The sequence below is a fragment of the Lathamus discolor genome, chromosome Z (assembly GCF_037157495.1).
Source record: "Lathamus discolor isolate bLatDis1 chromosome Z, bLatDis1.hap1, whole genome shotgun sequence".
NCBI classification, from domain to species: domain Eukaryota; kingdom Metazoa; phylum Chordata; class Aves; order Psittaciformes; family Psittacidae; genus Lathamus; species Lathamus discolor.
In genome coordinates this window covers 63,385,304-63,407,375 of record NC_088909.1, presented here as the reverse complement: position 1 = coordinate 63,407,375, position 22,072 = coordinate 63,385,304, and the positions used below count along the sequence as shown (strand labels likewise).

The window sequence follows — 22,072 nt, the reverse complement described above, 5'->3', positions numbered from 1 at the left end:
AGAAAGAGGGTATTGAAGATGAAAAAAATACTACATATAGAACATGATATTCTTCAAAGAAAAAAGCAAGTTCATGTACTCAAACAAAACTACAGAAAACTAGACCTCAAATGGTTAAAACATTCCACCAGAACTCTTAAAATGATAGCCTTTATTCTTAGAAACATCACAAAAGTTTTCTAAGCAAAAGTTTTATTTCAAATTTAACTCGAGTTTTGAAGTACAAAGCAGGAAATAATTATTTTCTGAAATAAAAGGTCTAATTACATATTTTCATGCAGTGCTAGAGACCTAAACATCTGCAGCATAAAATTTTTAGAAGATGGTCTTTAATATAGCATTATAATCAGCAAAGAAACTTGAGTTTCTTGCAGCATTCCTGCAAGACATTACAGCAAGTTATCCAACTAGCCTCTCTACACATATGCACTTCATACCCATTATTTACATTCAAAGACAATGATATATTTTATTTGCTATTGGGACACTTACATAATCCACAACTCTTTTGAGTAACTTGACATCATTTTCCCGAGATCCATGGCTTTCTTCCAACTGTAAGTGCAATGCTGGAGAAAAAGTTTCTCCCACTACTTTTAAGCCAGAAATCCTAAAACAAATAAAAAAGCCTTCAATGCATAGCCTTCTTGAACACGTGTTGAAGTTCTAGGTAGTAAGTGTTCTAGGTAGTAGCTGGTGAGTGAGAAGAGAGGGATATTTCACTTCAGTAATACTGATGCAGACAAAGCACATATGCATTTCAGCTTGCAATAGGTAAAGACAACAAAGCTTATCAAGGGAATATTCTTTACTAAGGAGTTTACTAAATGTAGCTTCAGCAAGTTTATGTAACAATAGTGACTCCTTTGCAAAAAGGATTAATGATTCAGAAATTTTGAAAGGATCCTGAGGCGGAAGAAATGTTAGTGTGAGGCTTGTATGTTGCTGATAAAAACACAGCTAGTTAAGTAAAGTCTCTGGAGTCTATATTAAGAAAATAAATAATAGTAAGTCTTTTTACCCACTTCTGTCACAAATAGAAACAAGGTGGGATTTTCTTGTTGGTTTTTTCTTTTTTTTGGAAGATTTATGATTTTTAATTATTTCCTGTAAGAAAATTTTTACAACACCGTTTGTCATTTAGTCAGAAGCTCCTCTAGTTGTATTACTAGAATTGTTCCCAAATCTGTACATAAGGACAGCTGATAACTGGGTTCCTAGAATCTGGCTGAATGACTGACATTTGACTGTCATCATCCTCATTCAGGACTGAGTTATTCCCCGCCAAAAAGCTGTATCCAATACCCAAGCAAGACCTCTGGTCTCCACTGTTCACAGTTCCCATAAACGCATGTCTACCACCAGACATGATTTTGATTTCCTGACTTTGATGAGCTCACCTCACACGCATTTTAAGTTTATAACATGATTTTCAAGAGAGTTTTCTATTTTTACATTCAAGACTCAGTCAGCAGAGGAGATATTAAATCCATAAATGACAGAAGTGGAGCCTGGAGGAGAGAAATCTGGCACTAGAGAAACACTGAATCAATTATAACCTAGAAAAAAATAAAATCATACTTTCACACGGAAAGCATCCTGCATTATTTCTACAATGCTATTTCAATTCACAGTCCATTTCAGAAAGACAAATCAAACTGATATTCTTCTTCAGCCACAAAACTGCAAGTATTCTGGTGTCATTCCCCTACACTTGCAAATTAACCAAATACAACTCCTACACAAAAAGAAATATCTGGAAGAGCTGATTTTGAAGTAACAAAGGAACAAAACTAGCCTCCTGAACTCCAATGTTTAAGGCTAGTTTTATATTAATAAATTAAATATGCCTTGGACTGTTTTCTGGCTCTCTGGTGAATGGATTTGGAAAGATTCACATCCATGAATCCAAAGATTGACTAAAATGTGAGCCTTCGCATCAGGGTGGCCACATCCAAACTGACTAGTGTGAACAGCTCCTGGCTCACACCAACTCTTGAACTGTGTCCAGGAGTCCTTTCTATGGGCGCTGTTTGGCCTTGGCCAAACCCATGCCACAGATCACTCCAATAATTTCGGAGAGTAGACAATTGAGATCCTGTGTCTAGGAATGCTTCCCAACATTAACACACCAGTACTGAAGTAGCCTTGGGGAGCATCTTCCTCATCCCAGCTACAAGGCTGGGATGCAGAACTGAGTGGCAGTCCAAGCTCCTGGCAGTAGGAAACCCTGTGTAACCATGCTGCTTGGAACACCACAAACATTTGTCAGTTTTGCTAATGGAAATCTAGAACAAGGTCTCATTGAAAAAAAAAAAAAAAAAAAAAGAAAACCAAGTTTCTCTGATAGCAACAATCTTAAAATTAAATCCACTTTTCCTCAATGAAAACCTGCCTTATTGGAAAATTCTCAGCCAGGTGTAGGATACACACTAAGTAATGAACTGCTGAAGGGGTACTCCTTGCTCTTGTCATGCTTTTTAAAAACACAAAATTATGTCTTCCCACAACAGAGCTTTTTCATTTTTACTTTCTAAGACTCTAGATACTTCTTAAATATACAACCGAAATCTACTTTATCTAAAGGTTGTTAAGAAAGTTAGGAAAATTCCCAATCTGTTTTAACTATCCCATCTCTTACTGCCTTTTCTTATGCTTTACAAACTGCCATGGACAATAAGAAATGATATCTGTACCATAAAGAACTGGAATCAAGCAGCAGTCATACTTAGGCAAGGAAGATGAGTACATTTAACATCACAGCATTGAAGAAAGCTTTTCCAAAAACTGTGCCTCCTCTTCAAACCATCAGACACTTTTTCTAGTGTGGTTTTATTAACAAAAACACACTGGACCCTGCAAATACTAATTCAGATCTTCCCTATAATATTGCTTTATGCAATCGTTAGGATAGTTTTTCTGCTACAGGGCTTCCCAGTTCCCTGGTATTGTTAAATCTTTCAAATTCTTTCCCAGTATGACCTAGAAGAACTTTTTTTTTTGTCACCTACATTGCCACACCATTTTCCGTAAGGCAAGAATACAAAATTCCTATTACAGACAGGCATTTTGCCTACTTGTCGATTTGTGATTATACTAACCACTGAATTTAAGTGAAAAAAAGTTATCAGTCACAGCATAGAAAACTACCAGCCATGGCTTATTTGCTTCTGTTTTGTAGTGAATATTAACAAGTAAAAGGTTGATAATTTTTCCTTGCATTCTTTCCCTGTATTTTAAGCATATTTGTAAAATGATACCTAAAAATGAGTTAGAGAAGGATGTTACTAATTTTCTCCTTTGAGCTCAATCATAACATTCCATTACTAGAAAGAAAAGACACTAACAGTTTTTAAGTTGCTCCAAAATTTTAAATTTCAAGCATAGAAGCATCTGGGTATTTTCGACCTGAAAGCCCATGCATTTTAAAACCATGTTGAAACACAACACAGCCAAAGGAAACAAGGATTAGTTCATGGTAGGATTATTCCAAAGAAGTCGAATATAGCTAAAGTTCTAACATAAAACATCAGCTATGCAGGGTATCGCTTATTTGAAGTAATGAGCAACTCACACTGAATAAGTTACCAATACCAAAAAAAACAGCTAGTACAATCAATCATGCCATTACAGATTTTGCATATGTTTAGATGTCATTCATTTCTGTAATATGTAACAGAAAACTGTTGAAGAAAATTGTAACATACCAGCTAACATGCCTATTAAACAGTTGTTGAAAAGTCATAGTAATTTCTATATCTTTTTAGTATCAAAACCTGACAGAAAAAAGCAATTACTCAATACAGACATACTTTAAGAGAGGATAGTGTTAGTAAATTTTAAACAGAATCCTTATTTTTCAGATAAATTCTAGCAATCTTCTATGTGCCCCCAGAACTATGGATACTTCTATTGCTATTTAACAGTCTAGTTTTGTATGCAAGAACAATATTGCGTTAAAAGGTCACTGCAAGGTACACTGAGTTGTCTGAAAGAGTATCTGCTAAGCTATATAGCAGATATATATATATATATATACACATATATGTATGCTTTTACTTGGACATCTTTTCTTTTTTCAAAATGGTTATCAACACTTCATGCCATTGAAAGCTATCACATTCTTCTAAAGACTTAAAATGCGTAATGGCTTCCAATCATCCTCACTAGCGTGAAGGTGTAATCTGATTTCATCTGTAAAGGGATTTTTAAAACTTCGGCACTTGTTAGTAGCATAACAGAGACAACTGGAAAAGGATTATTTTCTTCCTTTAATACATATATAATTTAGTGTACATATCCCAGTCCAAGTATCTGTAAAATCAGAAACAGATTTGGTCGAGTTCTTTAAAAAGTTGGTATTATGAAGGCCTGGTCAAAATCAACAACAGCCAAAAAAAAAAAACCAAAAACCCAAAACCAACAACAAAACAAACAAACAAACAAAAAAAAAAACCCAACAAAAAAACCCCCAAACCAAACCAAACAAAAATCCCCAAAAAACCCCACCAACAAAAAACCCAACCCAAAGTAACACACTTACCCCTGTAAAGCTTTGTGAATTCGTTCACATTTAGCCCGAAGAGTCTGAAAAATATCTACACACACCAAAACAAACCAAAAAAACAAACCAAATCAAAAACAAAGAAAAAAAGAAAAAGCTTAGAGATCTTGTTTTTACTTTACGTTTCTGTAAGTCTAAGACTTCAAGAAAAAGCATTTGGAAGGAAAACTAAGAGACACATATCTATTGAAGTACTAAGTCTCTTCACTATTCTTCACAATGTTTCCGAATCCCATTGCTGCCAGGAAATGACAGGCTTTTAAAATGTGACAAATGCATACTTCCCTTTATCTACTTACTCCAACTGCGCTGGTTCATGGTCATATGGAAAGGGTGACAGAAACACTTCGTGATAGGATTGAAATGCCAGGTCCAATTTACTTAAATCTATAAAATATCTACAGGCATGCTGTCTCTGGTCCTTTCACAAAGTCACTGCAAAATTATCAACAGGAAACTTTTGACTCCTGGATCTGCAAACTTTGGTTCTGTTCCTTAGTGAAGGTTGACCCTCCACTACAGCTAACAGTCCTCTAACTTACTCTTAATTTTTTCTTGCTTTTGTTTAAATTCAGAGGATTAGGCGTGGGCTACCCAGTAGATTTTATTTATTTGTGACAAATTAAGTACTGCAGATGTGCTACAACCTGTTGATGCTAATGAAGGTGAAATATATGGAAATATATTGCCATTTGTTTATCTTTAACCTTCCCTACCTCCCTTTGTCCTAAGGGAATTTGCTTTCAAGGAAGAAGCATATCACTAGTCTATAAAGCACAATTACAGTGTACTGTTTGCTTAGTGAAGCCCATCTCTGTCCCTCCTAGCTGGAAGTATCTTGCTCATTTTCAGCTAAAAGAAGGTAAAGGCACTGAAAACTGAAGAAGAGTAAGATGGGAAATTTATAAAATAAAAAAGAAAAACCATGCACGTAAAATAAATCAGCTGGAAAAGAGAGAGAACTTAAAAGAGTAAGAGGCTAAGGAATCAAACCAGGGAAAAATATGAGTTATTAATTATGACTGAAAGAAGACTGAAGAATAAGATTTTTCCTGAATTAAGTACCTGGATTATCTTCCATAATATTCAGAGCCTCAATAGCAGCTGCAGCTAACAAAGGAGGTAGGGATGCAGAGAAGCAGTAGCCTTGTCCAGACAATCGCTGAAGGAGAGGGAGGGGAGAGAGGAAGAGGAAAAAAGAATTTACGTTTTTTGTTTATAGCAGTATAAATAATGCTTTAAAAGTTAATTAACATCCATGTAAACAACCTCTACTCCACACCAACAGGTTCACTGAAGGATTAAAAAGTAACTTTCTAATTCATACAGTATTTCACAGAATCAGACTGTTTCTTATGGAATAAAATATTGCATAATAATTTATATCATAACACTCCTTGCATTTCTATTTCCTAAATAGAAATTAGATACATTTATTAATATCAAATTTATCAAATTATTGATAAATAATATTTCTATTGATATTTATTGATAAAGTTCTATTATAAAATAGAAATTAGATATATTTATTAATATCTAATTAACTAATCCTGCCACACCATGTAAAAAATAAGGCCTGGCTTACCTGATGGTCAATAATAAAAGACCTTCCACAGCAAAATCCTCCAATAGAAGCCAGTGAATTTTCCATGTTTGCACTAATAAGATCTATATCATCAATCTGCCAGTTAAATCAACAAGTTATTAATGATTACATCAGTGCTATAAGATAAATCTATTAAAGGTGTATCTTGTTTCATAGTATCATGAATACTAGAGAAGATAATTTTAATATCACAAAATAAAACTACATTTGAAATAATTTTAAGCAAACCAAAAGAACTTTAGAAATTGAAATGTATGAATCTGTAGAAAATTTTAATAGGATCACTCTTTTCCAGGCATTTCAATGAGAAGTACACAAACAGAGAAATATATATAGATTTTGCTGAGAATTCCTCAAAGCACTCAGTGTGACAGTGCCATTTAAGAATATAAGTAGTCTCACTGCAGTCAGTAGGAGTTAGAATGTGATTAAGATTGGGCATAAGCCTAGTTAAATCAGAGTTTGAACCTTCCAGACACAACTGTCTTATTTCACTTGTTGGTTGCAAACATTTTTGCCAGGCTCTGTAATGCACACTGATGACCACTGCTATAAATTCCCATTTTGAGCAGACAAAACTGAAAGATTATGCTTGTAAATTGTAAATTAATTTAACACATAAGCCAATTAATCAGATAGTACTTGGCAAGCATCACAGCAATATTGTTTGTTTCCTTTTCTAAAGCTCTCTCTCTTTTCCACATTTGGTATTAAGATACTTAAAGTGAAAACAGTTGGAGACAGGGAAAGATGGAATAAATTCCTCAGCATTTGATATTTCACTTCCAAGCTGAACTCAAGACACTGTTAGAATGTAGCGAGAGATGATCTATGCTAAGACACTGGCAACCAGTAGAGCACTTCATCCTTCCACAGCTCAGGTGGCTGTGGTAAGCAATGACCACAAAGGTACTTTTTTGGATTTCCAAAATACTCCTCAGCTGAATCAACACAATAAATGGTAGGCTCTTGGAAAAATAGTCTAGCTTAATCTGTAGGTAAAGTATTAAAGCAGTGCCTTTGAAAGGACCATTAAAAGCTTTATCCCATTTTTTATCCCACTGGAGTAAAGGGCAATAGAGCAAAGTAGGCTGGCTATACACTGATATTCTTCTGACTTACTCCTAGTCCCCAAATATTTCTTTGTAAGCATGACACTTTTAAGTGTATGTGGCTGGATAATACTGCAGTCATCATCTCACTGAGCGTCCCAAAGAGAGATGAAATTACACACTGTAAAAATCCTTTAGTTATCTTCCTCACTAAAGATAAATAAAACTATTCCATGTAAGCAAGTGAAAGAAAAGTGCAAGGACCTGAATGCTTTAAGCCTGATAAAGAAAAGTATGTTTAAATTCCTATTGTATGCTAGTAAACACGGTTAATGCACAGGCATAAGACATCAATTGTGTAATTTGTTTCTGTACCAGTGTCTTGTTCATAATAAAACTCACAAAAAAAGGCACTTACATTTATGCCAAAGTGTTCAGTAATTCCTCTTCCATGTTCTCCAAGGACTCCAAACGAAAGGCTTTCCTCCAAAAATATTCTAACTTTGTATTTATACTTCAATTTTATCTAAAACAGAGCAAATTATATAAAATACATATAAAAGTCACGCCAATCAGAATTCAGTGACAAAATTGGTGGGGGAGGTAAGATAAAGACAGACAAGTACAGTATCCTACAGACTGCAAAAATGTCAGCTCCAGAGTTGTATTCTGTCGTGAAGACACTTTAAAAGCCTTCAAAATTCTCCCAACATGCAAGACCAGAGCAAATTTCATAAATGTTCATATACCTTTTTTTTTTTTTTTTTAAACTAGGCTATCAAGTACTTTCAAGATGATCAAAGAATTATAGAATAGTTAGGGTTGGAAAGTGCCTTAAGATCATCTAGTTCCAACCCCCCTGCCATGGGCAGGGACACCTCACACTAAAACCATGTCACCCACAGCTCTGTCCAACCTGGTCTTGAACAATGCCAGGGATGGAGAATTCACAACTTCCTTGGGCAACCCATTCCAGTGCCTCACCACCCTCACAGTAAAGAACTTCTTTCTTATATCTAACCTGAACTTCCCCTGTTTAAGTTTAAACCCATTATCCCTTGTCCTATCATTTACAGTCCCTAATGAAGAGTCCCTCCCCAACATCCTTGTAGGTGCCCTTCAGATACTGGAAGGCTGCTATGAGGTCTCCATGCATGCAGCCTTCTCTTCTCCAGGCTGAACAGACCCAACTTTCTCAGCCCATCTTCATATGGGAGGTGCTTCAGCCCCTTTATCATCCTCGTGGCCCTCCTCTGGACTTGTTTCTACAGCTCCAGAGCATTTTTCCCATTATCTACTAGAATACAGCCAGCACAAAATGCCAGTTCATTTGCAAGTCTCACTAGATATGCCATCAGGTATCCCATCAGAATCCCAATCCTGATCAGAAGTTTCAAAACAATGCAAGATTTGGGATCATCCTTTCATTCATGAATGTCTGAGGAAATAAAAAGGTAAACAAAAAAAGACCCTGCATGCAGAGCTTTTCATAGTAGGCATAACTACATGGAAATACTATTTTATGAGCCGCATGTTTTCAAACGTAGAGTTTAAAAGGCAAGCTGAAATCACTTACCAATTCTGGAAGAGGGCAAATGTCTCCTGTGTTCATATACAATCCTTCCACTACAATAAACCTTCGAGTTACACGAGCCTTACGAGGATTCTTGAGAAAAAGATACAGTTTCAGTTCATATCAACTGTTAATAACATGAGAAGCACTGAAGATTTTTTGATAGGGAAGGACAGAAATGACAAGGGAAGGGAAGATACTGTCTCTTTTTCAAGCAAGCGTTTACTTTAGTTTAAACTTAGTATTTATCATTTGTAGCGAAACTTGAAATGCCTCATTTGTCTAGTTTATTTTGTAATAAAGTTTTTGAACTCTTGCAAGAGATTTATGATGTCTTGTTTGTAACATATCAGAATCAATTCATCTGAACTTTATGAATAAAATACAAACAATACAACTATATAACAACTACTAACAAATCTTGGTTCCTATTATATTCATCATTAGCCTGAGCATTTGAAGGCTTTTCAACAACTGCACCAGGATCCTCAATGCAGCACAAAGCTCTGTAGTAGTGCCTTCAGAAAACACAATCCAAAAATATTCATGACATTCAAGTTACAACCTCCTTCTCTGATCTCTAGCCAGTATAGGCTGTAAGAATATCCTGCACTGGTTTCTGTCTAAACTTCAGTGGTATGACCGGAGTTTTGTTGTTTTAAAATGCTATTCCCCTGGCATTTACCTTAAACTTACTGATATCTTCTGATCAAGGATATTTTTATGCTTCTTACCTTTTTTAGTTCTTGTAAAAAGATTCAGAGAACATCTATCTGACATTTCTGAGTGGCAGGCAAAAAAAACAGGCACAGTCCATTCCACAAGTTGGATGAACTCTAGTGGTAACATCTATTCCTCCTAGTCTTAGTTAAACACACATGGTCTATATTAAGCTCTTGGCCACCAGCTTTATATTCACATTCAGCTAATTACTATAAGAAACGTTAACCATGTAGCTAAATCAAAGCACTCTGCTCTAACAAATCAAACATGTTATGCAAATTGCATCACTAGTCTGTCAGCCACATCTAAAAACTCACATAAAGAGTATCTGACAACATGTATTTTCCATGAAGGTATGTTAACTAGTATGTTGTCTATACATTTAATATTAATCAGATCCATTACTGATTTAGACTGATGTTAAGCTGACTGGCTTATAATTATGCAGTTTATCTACTTTACTTTTTGCATATTAGCACAGAATCAGCTTTCTTCCAATTGTCTGTTAATTTTCCATCATTCTGCAAACAAAGCACATGGTGACGATTCTTTTAAAATTCGCTAGCTGCTTTCGGATATCCTTTTTACTACTGTCAGAATGAGAAGCTAGCCAAAATGACCCAGATGTTTCAAGAGAGAGAGAATCTTAAAAGTTGAGTGCTAGACAGGGGAAGAATTTAAGCCAGGGTTAAAAAAATAAAAAAATAAAAAAAAAAAAAGAAAAAAATAATCATGTTGATACACTAAATGAAAGGGTTAGGACTAGCCACTTTTGTGTTGATTTTATAGTGTGGCATTCAAACTGATAATACTATTTAACATTATATCTGCACATAAAGATAACCCACAACTGCTCACTTCCATTGGAAATAAATAAAAATTTTAAAAAATATCTATCTTATTTACATAAGCAATATTAACTCCTCAACAGAGATTTATGAAAACCAAATAACTGCCTACAAGCATTGCATCCATTGAATTACACAACTCAGTTAAAAAATGGAGGGGCACAAAAGAGTACAAATATTTCTTCAAAGGAATGGTACCTTTTGATCTTCAGTTTCTTGTTCTTTCAACAGTCGCTCAAGGTCAGCCATATCATTATGCTTAAATAACTTGATGTTACTACGAGATGCTTGTAATCCCTTCTGAATAGCAAAGCAAGCAGCTTCATCCCTGTAAATACAACAAGCCCTTTTAAGTTTGCACTTGGTTTAACAATTATTCAAAGAAAGCTAGCTATAAGGACTGTCCTGCTTTTGAGCAGATAGCTGTACTCAGCTGTAGTTAAAACTAGGTTTATTCATAGAATCACATTGAAGAATCGTATTTTATTTACATTTTGAAAACTCATTTTCAAAACTTCTCAACCTAAGTACTACAGCCACTAAAAGCAAGACAACAGTTTGGGGTTAAGTGTACACTGGTCCTTTTGTTTGTATGTGACAGCAGTCTACCCGAGCAGAGCATTCCATGGATCAGCTACAACACCACGGTAATCATACCAGAAACATCTCAATCAATTTACTCTGGGTCTTAGAAAAAAGCGCAAAGATGTGCCTGTCACATTTACAGTGGTCCTCCACATACTGAAAAGCTGCTTTTTAATATGCTTTGGGAATTACTAACTCACTGTTCAAAAAAAAAAAAAAAAAAAAAGCTATTTTTAAGTATTGGAAAAGCAAAACTCTTAAAATGATGGGGTATGCAATTTCACAACTGCTTAAATTTGAGTAATCTTTTAAAAGTGGCAACTAAATCAAACCTCCTGCACATGCTAAGTGCAGTATTCAACCCAGTTGCTTTTAAATATGGAGGGATCTTTTGTCACTGTAAAGCTGAAATTGTACACTGGCATCCTTGAATAGTGAGCAAAATCCTGATCGTTCATCTCAATAAAACTGACCTGGAAAATGTCCAAAAATGACCAAAAACTATGACAGAAGTTATGAAAGAACTTCTATAAGGAAGTCAAGTAGACTGCAAGCCTTACGCTTGGAAAAAGAGCAGTGAAAAAGATTTTGGCAGACAAACAGAAAATTATCAGTGTGTTGTGGCTTAACCCCAGCAGGCAGCTAAGCCCCACATAACCATTCACTCCTCCCATGGATAAAATGCATCAGTTCAGTCTAAAAATCAAATGGATCAACTGAGTAGGTGTTATGTTCAAAACAGGTATTTCTATATACCTTTTCATAAAATGTTCAAGGTAAACTGTGAAGGTACATGTCATAAAGCACAGTCAATATTAAAGATTTACAAAGGTACTGAAGGAATAGGAAGGCTTAAGAAAAATCCACTTACTACTACTGAATCCAAACCCTCCTTTTTTGGCTCAGAAAGTTTTGAGTATTGTTTCTATTAGGTTTTTACTCTTCCCTAGACAAATTCTGACTGTAGTTCTCAGTGTCCAGCTACCAGGCTTTCTGATTCCTTAGTCTGACCCTGCATGGCTATTCTTTTGTTAAAAATTTTAATATGTACCAATACTTATCGAACTAATCTGTTGCAAATATGCATGAGTGGAACAACTGTCCTACAAGAATGGTTAAAAGCCAGCAGTAAACAGGAGAGAAACCAAACAGTTTCTTGCAAAAACCCCTAGATATTCAACTTCTGTTAGTTCCTGCATGCCCAAGTTTGTGGTTTTGTTATTTTCAGTTGAGTGCTCATGTCCACTTTTCCATGATAAAAACAGTAACTGATTTGATTCAGAGTATTTGGCAAAGAAGAAATACTGGAGCTTTGTACAGCAAAATACTTTGTCAAAACCAGCATTATTTTTTAAACAGTTAACTTTATATGATTAACAATAAGAAAAAATTAAGGGAAAACTCATTAATCTGGAATTTCCCAAGTAGACAATAATACTTACACAAACACAATGTCCCCTCTTTTTGAATATGCAGGAATAGCACTAGCAATTGTTGCAAATCCATAAGAGTATATAATAGCTTCCTCTGTCCTCATAAATTTTGCTAGTCGTTCTTCTAATTCCAAGTGCACATCTGAGTGAAAAATTGAAAATATCTGAGATAGTTTACCTGCTTTCATATCAGAAAAATTACCATTGCTTTCAGCAATCATCCAATTGAAGCAAACAGAATGTTTATTTGTACGAAGAGTATTACATAAAGTAACTTCCCCAAAACCAGCTGAAATCAATCCAGCCTTGAACTGACAAGTAATCTGGTATTGATCAGAAGCTTCAATAGATTTTAAAATATTTATGTAATACCGTTCTCATGTTCTTATGCCATGGCAATTAAAATCTATTTAGGATTAGACCACAGGCAAATGATGCAATGTTCCTGTACTGTGACTAGGGAGCACAGTTCCTATAGTCAGACAACAAATAGCCATGTAATTTATAGCAATTAATGAGGTCCTGTTGGCAGACTGTCAGTTCTTCCAAGCTGGTATTTCCACTGTATATAGCACAGCTATAATTATAACAGAAAACTACTCTTGTCAGGCTACAATCACATACCATCTCTTGAATGCACTTCAGCCAACTGAAAGGTCACCATCTGCATGCCAGGGATTACTCATGCTTAAGATAAATTGACACAATTACACACCCAAGCATTTTCCAAACAAAGTCAGTCAGTGATCCATGTTAGCAACAAAACACCACTAAATCAAAAGATTAAGAAGGGCAAGACCACAGAATGAGCGGATTGTTCCTGCAGAAAGGTGACCACAGCATTAAGTATTCTGCTTAACCAAAATAACCTGTATCAGGTCAACCGTTAATTTAATCGTGTAGCTCTTGCCACTACCTGCTTCTGCTAGCAAATGTTAGTCAGAATTATGCCTTATATCAAATGGAAATAAAAAAGACTAAAAGGCAAGTAGGGGTCCTTAGTATGTTGAAACACCATCACTGGCAAAATTACCTTCCTGAAGTTACTGAAAGTACACTGAAACTAAAATCAGGTGAGGCAACATCAGTTAAAAATACAGATTCTTCAATAGCCTATGAGGCACAGTTACATCAATGTTGCTATTTCTATCCAGGTACCAACAGCAAGGGTGTAGGAAGAAAGGGCTTTGTAAAAATCTTAACTTTGCCATACTCAAACATCTAGTATAACCTTTCCCCAAGAAAGCACATCTACCCAATTCATGTATTTACACAATAAAACCAAAAGGTATGTCTTCAAGCTACAGTCTCCCAATTAGAGTCAATAGCAATTTTATCCAGAGACGGCAAGCTATACATCTTCAACAATCCTTTCCTAATGTTTACCTGAGCATAAAAAAAAAAAAAAAAGGAACAGAAATTATTTGGTTTTCCACTAGTTTTAAATAGAAACAAAAAGTTTAATCACTTATTAGTTGGTAAGTTTCCTTTTGCTATCTATTGATACCTAATGGGGAAAAATGTTTTGTTTGCATGTAAAAGACCATGTACATCCTTTAATTAAAAATAAAAAAATAATAAAAAAAAAAAAGATTATGAGATCACTGCAGTTAAATGGAAACCTGAGTCTCACTGAACTTTACTCAGCAGCAACCAGCACTACAATGAGCAAGGTCTAAGTAAAAACAGCAGGCAAATGAGATACTGTCAATAACAATCACTTAACAAATATTATCAGATCTGTGTTATGCAAAAAAATTTGCAAGCCTAGTAATTTTTGCTAAGGGCAAGCATATTTACATTCAGAATTGACATACAGCATACACAAATTTGATACATCATTACATAAGGTAATGAATGCTTCATATAATTGTGAGGTTGAAAAGCTTAAGACAGTGTTAAGCTTCACAGAATTAAAGCTTCACTACCATTCCACTGTGATAAAAACAGAGTACTATCTCACTCTCCTACTCTTTATTGCAGTGATTTGATTTAGTCTGGTTACAACACTTGAGTTAGCTTAGCTTTAAGCAAAAGCCAAAAACACTACCTAGAGTACATTTGCACAGAAGAAAATATGATTGGAACAGCTTTCTACATACTTAGGAAACCTTAATAAAGCTATTATTATCAACAACTTTATGAATGCCAGTTCAGTGCCCAACATATGCTCACATGCAAATCCAAAGCAAGAAACAAAACAAGAACCAAGACCAAATCCCACATCATCATTTAAATATTTTATCAGATAGCCAGTCCCAGTCTTCACAGTAGTACTGAAATTGTGGCTGCTGGGAATCAACAATATTCTTAAAAAACCCCCACCATCAAAACAGCGATAACACTCCTCAGCTGTCATCATGGAGAAAATAACTGTAAGATTCAGTCACGTGTGAATATACTATTATTTCAAGCTTATCATAGGATAAAGGCATGCTGTTTTCAAGTGATACAGCACAAAGCAAAAATGTCTTGGTAGGGACTTACTAAAACTACAAAATCCCTTCAAACAGGCAGAGATACGAAGAATCAAGTCTCCATATAAAATAAATTATAACGTGGTATGTAATGTTTCCAAAGAAAGACGTCTCTAATATTGATATATCAGCCCCTAAAAGGGGACAACTGAGTGACATCTTCCAACAATTCTCAATTAAAATCTCTATAGTTGAGTAAGAGGAAACTACATACCTCTGAACACAACATAACTCATTTACTAAAGTCACAGCACATGAAAATTTGTGTGAAAAGTTTGAGGCATGCAACATTACTCATGTAAGAAGTGCTTATCAGAGATTCATAATGCTGCAATACTCAAATGTTTAAACTCAAGGGAGAACAGAAGGACAGTTTGGGATCCAAGAACAGCAGGTGTCTGTCAATTTTCAACCAGTTCTCCACTTGGAGAATTGCTTTCTTTACTAGTGATGTCACGCAGCAATACCACAGATTATATGACCTTCTTTGTGAAATGGAGCTTTTACCCAAAAAATTCAGAAGCCAATGAATGCAATGCAAAAGCTATACAGTTTGGATCTTAGGATTAGACCTCCAAAGGCAGTAGAAAACAACACAAAGAATCTATCACTTAACAGACAAGAAAATTTAACCTGTCTGTTTTGAGTAATTATTAGAAAGAAGCAAAGTTTAATAAAACTTAAAATCAGCCTGGACTCAAAACACAGGAGGCATTACCCCACAAGTTTCTTTGAGCTTGTTAGTGTATTTTGGAGGAATTCCAACTGATCAGTGTGAAACTGATCAGTTCCTAAAAGCTCTCTACTGCAGAACCTACTTTAGAAATGAGTAATAGTTTTATGCTAATAAACAATCTGTAAAATTGGTATCAAAGATTCAACTTTGCTCTGATACATAAACTTCTAACAAATCAAAACAGGTAGAGTTCCTGGTTGATCACTTAAAAGACTAGTCTGACTGAGAAAAGTTCAAGTTACATCTTCATTTCAAGTCAAGGCTATAGAAAGCTACACCTGTGAAATCATTTGAGCACAAACACACTGTGAATTCCACCTCCTCTGGGAAGATCAGAAAGTCCACAAGAGGATAAGCTGATGGTTTTAGCCTACGACTGTGCAGCTATTCATGTATTACTCTTTGGTTTCCATACAGTATTTCAAAATACCAAATGCCTGTAAAAAAGCTATTTCTAGAATCTGATATTTAACAACTTATACTTCTTAAAAGAATGAAAAAACCCTTAGTAATACCTGTTTGTGTCACAAAATCTCTTAATTACAACTTAAAAGTTATTGGCAAAGGAAAACATCATTCTGACCACAGCATTAGCTAAACTTAACTAACAATCTTTATCATAGAAATCAGACTGCCCTCTTGTGGTATACTTAGAAAATTATTAATTTACATTTAAATTCACCATGCACGATTAAATTCTAATATGTTTATTTTCTCTTTCAACTTTGGTGACCAGAACTAAATCAGATTATATTTAATTTCACAACTCTCCAAGACCAGCATTACAAAGAGTACAGAAACTCATAAAATGAATAAGAAACAGAGCTAATAATAATAAACACTACCAATCCTTAACAATTACAGTAAAAAGTGTGTTAGAGGGTAACTGTTATTCACAGCAATAGAAATTATTTGCTGCTTATATACAGGACTATTTTGGCTGACTTACCAAACCAGTCTGAACACTGTCAGATGAGAGAAAGTTACTCACCAAAAGTACCATAGAATCCTCTAGGTCCACAAGTGCCAACACCGTATTTCTTCAGAGATGCCTGGGCTGCAGTCTTTGAAAGAAAAAAATTGTATGAAATACTTATGCTTACACTAAATTTCCAACTCTTCTGTACACTTCATATTGAGAACTTTATACCAATTATCATGTATTTTATACCAATCATCATGTAATATGACATGCTTTACATAAAGTATAACAATGAATGGAATTCTATGAATTAATTTCACATCAAAACTACTTTAGACAAGTGTTTAAGCCTGATCCATTGCATTCTAATGATTAAGGACATTAGGTACTAATCTTACTTGATAATTGGTTACTGTGAAGAAAGGACAGATTAAATTTCAGTAAAAAGACAAACTTGACTAGCACAAAATTAAAAGGTATATGATCTTCCTTGCTGCTTGACAAGAATACTTCCTTGACAAAGTTGGTGCTTTCTGAAGTCACTCTTAATTTCAAGGTAACACACAAAGTATAAGAGGAATAATTGCACAAATACAGTAACTAGAAGAACTCACCTTAACATTTTCATTATCCAAAAGTCCAAGAAAGTTAAATGATGCAAAGTTTATACATTCCTTGCCATTAACAGTGATTATATGGGTGGGAGGACTGTAAAAAAATTACAGACCTTTTGTTACGAGCAGTTGCCATATTCATGAACAGTCAAACAGTACACTAGTTTCATTTTTCAACAGTAAACAGCACACAGCTTTGTCAAGATGCCCTCTTCACACTTCTTCCTTTGCAGCTGCCAACCAGGATTTACGTTCAGTGCCAAGTCACAAATATACTACTATACTCAGCAAAAAATTTATTCCTGTATTTAAATAAACCATAAACACCTTCCCGAGATGCTTAGTTTTGGGATTCTTTATTGAAAGGATGATTATTGAAGATATATACTGAAAAGATATATTAAGAGATAGATAAAGCTTCTCCTTTAGAAGCAAAGTGGTATCTATTTTAAAGAAGAAAAACTACAAATAAAAAAGGAAATTTAGTTCCTACTTAATTCCATGATAAAAATTAATTTAAAACCAGTTATTGTCACAAAACAAACTCACAATACCAATCTTATACTGAACACAGCTCCTGAAATACAGATAGTAGCTGTAAGCAGACAAAAGTACTGTCTTATTAACTTTCATATTGTCATCTCAAGTTTCCAATTCTGTTTAACCCATAACAGTTTGAATAATTCATGTAATCAGAAAACACAAAGTCTGAAAACACAATATTCACAAATGAACAAGTGCATGATATATATGAAGCGAAGGGCAGAGAAATTTTTTACCCCAAAAGATTATGATTTAGATAAGAAGTTATTAAAAATCTAAGATAAAAACAGCTATTATGGCAAGCAGCCCATCTATCTTAAAAGCAGTTATATACTTCAATACTACAAAATTAAAAGTTTTAATAATTACTCAGTGTCAAGAAGTCTCAATGGTAAGCCAAAGATAAAACTTTACATCTGCCCATTTCTGTATGTGTTGTCAAGTATTACAGTTGAAGTCCTACATTATTCCTCAAACTCAAAAATTTCAACAAGCTTTTCCCATGCGGAAACTAGCACTGAGCAGTTTTCGCAATCAAAATAAAGCAGGGCTGCTCAAATGTCTGTGCACAGCTCCTCCAAACCTGGTTGCTGACAGTATTCCTATAGGTACACTTGGTGTGCAAAGCAAGTAAACTCTGAAGTCCAAGATATACATTACAAATCAACAAAAACACTGAACTGCCTGAACTTCACCTAAAAAAACCTCGATGGTTGTAGATCTGTTCACTTTAAAAATAAAACACGTTACTTTATCCAATCAATTGCAAAGCTTACAAAACTGCTTTGGAAAGCTTTCTACTAAAGGAGCACATGCGCTGTGCATGTTCAACACGGCCATTCCACGACATTAAACTGACGCAAGTTGAACCCGACCCCATATAGGAGAAATCCTGCATTAGTGTAGTGCATCTCCTGCACAGTAGTAGCATTATACATATGCTACTGTCTTGGGAAACTGTCATTAAAATAAACCTGGATCTGTTCCTCTGTCTTGCTTATCAATAAACTGTACCAAATCTTAGAAGTCCTATTATGTGAAACAACTACTTAGGCTTGTAAAAATTCAGAAGAGCAGGCCTATACCTATAGATTTTGGTACATACCATAAAATCATAGAATGGTTAGGGTTGGAAGGGACCTTAAGGTCATCTAGTTCCAACCCCCCTGCCATAGGCAGGGACACCTCGTACTAAACCATGTGCTCAGAACTCCATCCAACCTGCTCCTGAACACTACCAGGGATGGAGCATTTACCACTTCCTTGGGCAACCTGTTCCAGTGCCTCACCACCCTCACCGTAAAGAACTTATTCCTTATATCTAACCTGAACTTCCCCTGTTTAAGTTTCAATCCATTACCCCTTGTCCTATCATTACAGTCCATAACGAACAGTCCCTCCCCAGAACCCTTATAGACCCCCTTCAGATACTGGAAGGCTGCTATGAGGTCTCCATGCAGCCTTCTCTTCTCCAGGCTGAACAGCCCCAACTTTCTCAACCTGTCTTCATACAGGAGGTGCTCCAGCCCCCTTATCCTCATGGTCCTCCTCTGGAATTGCCCCAGCAGCTCCAAGTCCTTATTCTGTTGAGGACGCCAGAAGTGCACACAGTGCTCCAAGTGGGGTCTCACAAGAGCAGAGGAGAGGGGCAGGATCATCTCCTTTGACTGGCTGGTCACGCTCCTTTTGATGCAGCCCAGGATATAGTTGGTTTCTGTGCTGTGAGTGCACACTGAAGCTGGCTCATGTTCAGTTTCTCATCAGCCAACACCCCCAAGTCCTTCTCTGCAGGGCTGCTCTGAATCACTTCTCCACCCAGCCTGTAGCTGTGCCTGGGATTGCCTCATCAAGATGTAGGACCTTGCACTTTCTGGGGCAGTAGGACAGAGCTGAGTCTCTTATTGCTAAAAATGAGAGCAAGGTGCCCTCTCACAACAGTGCTGTCAGTCATAGGAAAGCTCACATCTCCTTAAGAAGGGGGGAAATTATGGCTTCATTTTCAAGGCAACATCTAGGTTTATGCTTTCAGGGCTGCTTTGTGTGGTTACACAGTCACCAAGTTGGATGCTAGTTGTATGTACACCTGTAAGGGATGATGTAAGGTAGTTGCCACTTATGAGCAGTGGCGTACCACAGAAATGGAGTAAAACCTCCTTGAGTGGAAGACACTGCCCAAAACAAGACAAACCTGCTCCCAATTCACAGGTACCCCGAAACAGCATCACCCCTCCTCACAAGAAATGGAACAAACCCCTCTGGTAAGCACCGAGACTCTCTGAAAACAAAATAAATGCTGCTGGTGAGCACCTTGCAAAAAATCCCCAATAGCTAGAAGGTGTCGCTGCCCACGGCTGGAGGGCTGGAACAAGATCATCTTTGATATCCCTTCCAGTCCAAACCATGCTATGCACTATGACTATTTGTTCAGGGTTTTTTTAAATACCCAACACTCTTCTTCAGTCCACAGTAGGGCGTGTTTCAAAATTCTGAACAATAAAGGATTATTCACATTACAGTTGATTAAAACAGGCATCTCTCTTCTGAGGCACACTTTTCTATGGTGATAGAACCATCAAAATGGAGGTCCCTATGGCAGCAAATAATTGTGCTCTGTCATTGAATTATTTTAAATTATTGGGTCACTAGAAGGATATTAAGAACACTTGTATTGTAAAAGTTACTGACATAAATCTGAAGCTTGTGAAAGAAATTTTAAAGCAATCTCTGAAATACTGTGACACTTGCCTAAGTCTTTACACATTTGAAAAGCCTTGTAACACACAAAGAATGCTGAACCATAATTTCCTCACAAAGCAACTTAAGCATCTCCACTTCTGATTGTCCAAAGAGGAACAACTTTTCATGAAGTATCATGTGGCTAGCTGCAAAATCAGTTTCTTTTGAAGTGATTTCTGATGACCCCTACACAGAAGGTGGTAACCACTTTTGGATGTCTAAGTCTACATATTCAGAAAAAATGAAATAAATTATTAACACACAATACAGACCCACAATGAAGACAAAGTGTTCCTCACTCCACCCTCAATACAAAAAACCCACCCCCAACCAACAAACAAAAAAATCCCAAGCCAAACTTAAACACTAGCATTTAAAGTAAGAAATATTTTCTTAATAAGATAGTCTTGATAATGTTGCAAAATCAAGCATCTATCCTTCAGTGGCAAATTCATTCTGCTATCTAAAAATGAAGCTCATTTATGAAAGGATTTAAAAATATGGAAATGCTTACTAAGAAATATGCTTAAAAATACGGACATTATCTGAGTTGAAATAAAAACAAGGATTTATTTTGGTTACATTTACCCTGAAACAATGTTGTAGTTGAGAGCTGGGTGATCTTTTGGCACAGGAGGTACAAGAGGCTCTGGCTGCCATTCTTCAATCAACTCTTCTTTTTCCTGAACAGGAGAAAAGGAATACTGCTCAGAGAGACTCCCATTAGAAAAGACATCATGCACTAATAAACATTTGGTAATAGTTGTATCAGAAATTATGTATCCTAGTATGTGTCACCCTTCTGAGATACCAAGAATTGATACTATCTCAGTATGTTCAGCTGAGGGGCTCCAAATTCTTCAAAAGGAGGGAGACATAAAGAAAGATAGCCCAGCTGTGCCTGTGCATTAAAGATCTCATCATATGATAATCAAGGGAAGATATAATAACTTGGTGTCCCTGCTAAATTTTAATCAATACTGTTTCATTCAATCTATTATTACGAATCTCCTCTAAAGTTTATGTAACTGAATACAAAGTACGTAGTAAGTGAATATAAATTGCTTCACTTTATATTCTCAAGTCTTCAACAGTGCTGTTTAAGCAAGTGTGGCATCAAAATACTTAGCAAAGTAACACATACATGAACAGGACACAGTGCAGAAAAACTGCCAAATGCTCAAGAAATGGTAATAAGAGCTTCTAAACCACACACCCCCCTCCTAACCATGGAGGAATGCTGAATGCACATTTATTTTTAAAGTGCTTTAACTATTTGGAAAACCTCAGTTGGACTAATTTTCCAAAGAACATGCAGTAGACCAGCATAACAGGTGCATTAGTTCCACATAAATTAGCAACCACTCAGGCAAATCACCAGAATCCTTCATACCATGAATGCAGAACTTTCCTGAAGCATTATTTACTAGCACAGCAAAACACACCTGCTAACATATTTGTAGACACACTAACTTTGAATGATATAACTACAAATGGTTTATGTTTCTCTATTATTTAAAAAAGCAGTAGAATATAAGGCTACTTATTTCAATACTAAAATATAAATTCTGACATGAATTTTCTAAAACACCACAGCAATATCTTTTTCCTTTTTTTTTTTTCCAAATACACTTTTCAAAGCCTCTGACAAACAAAACCA

The 22,072-nt window shown here is 35.7% G+C and overlaps 1 protein-coding gene across 2 annotated transcripts in view; it reads right to left on the bottom strand.

The window, feature by feature from the left end:
• Positions 1-22,072, bottom strand: part of SPTLC1 (serine palmitoyltransferase long chain base subunit 1) — a 33,961-nt gene that overhangs the window by 2,318 nt on the left and 9,571 nt on the right. For both annotated transcript variants that reach the window (XM_065662636.1, XM_065662637.1), the window contains 11 exons: positions 21,001-21,095; positions 17,134-17,227; positions 16,589-16,661; positions 12,394-12,526; positions 10,565-10,694; positions 8,799-8,888; positions 7,641-7,748; positions 6,150-6,245; positions 5,630-5,726; positions 4,544-4,598; positions 493-610 (listed from right to left, as the gene is read on the bottom strand). In XM_065662636.1, coding sequence (XP_065518708.1) covers positions 493-610; positions 4,544-4,598; positions 5,630-5,726; positions 6,150-6,245; positions 7,641-7,748; positions 8,799-8,888; positions 10,565-10,694; positions 12,394-12,526; positions 16,589-16,661; positions 17,134-17,227; positions 21,001-21,095 — 1,089 coding nt within the window. The remainder of the gene's footprint in view (positions 1-492; positions 611-4,543; positions 4,599-5,629; positions 5,727-6,149; positions 6,246-7,640; positions 7,749-8,798; positions 8,889-10,564; positions 10,695-12,393; positions 12,527-16,588; positions 16,662-17,133; positions 17,228-21,000; positions 21,096-22,072) is intronic.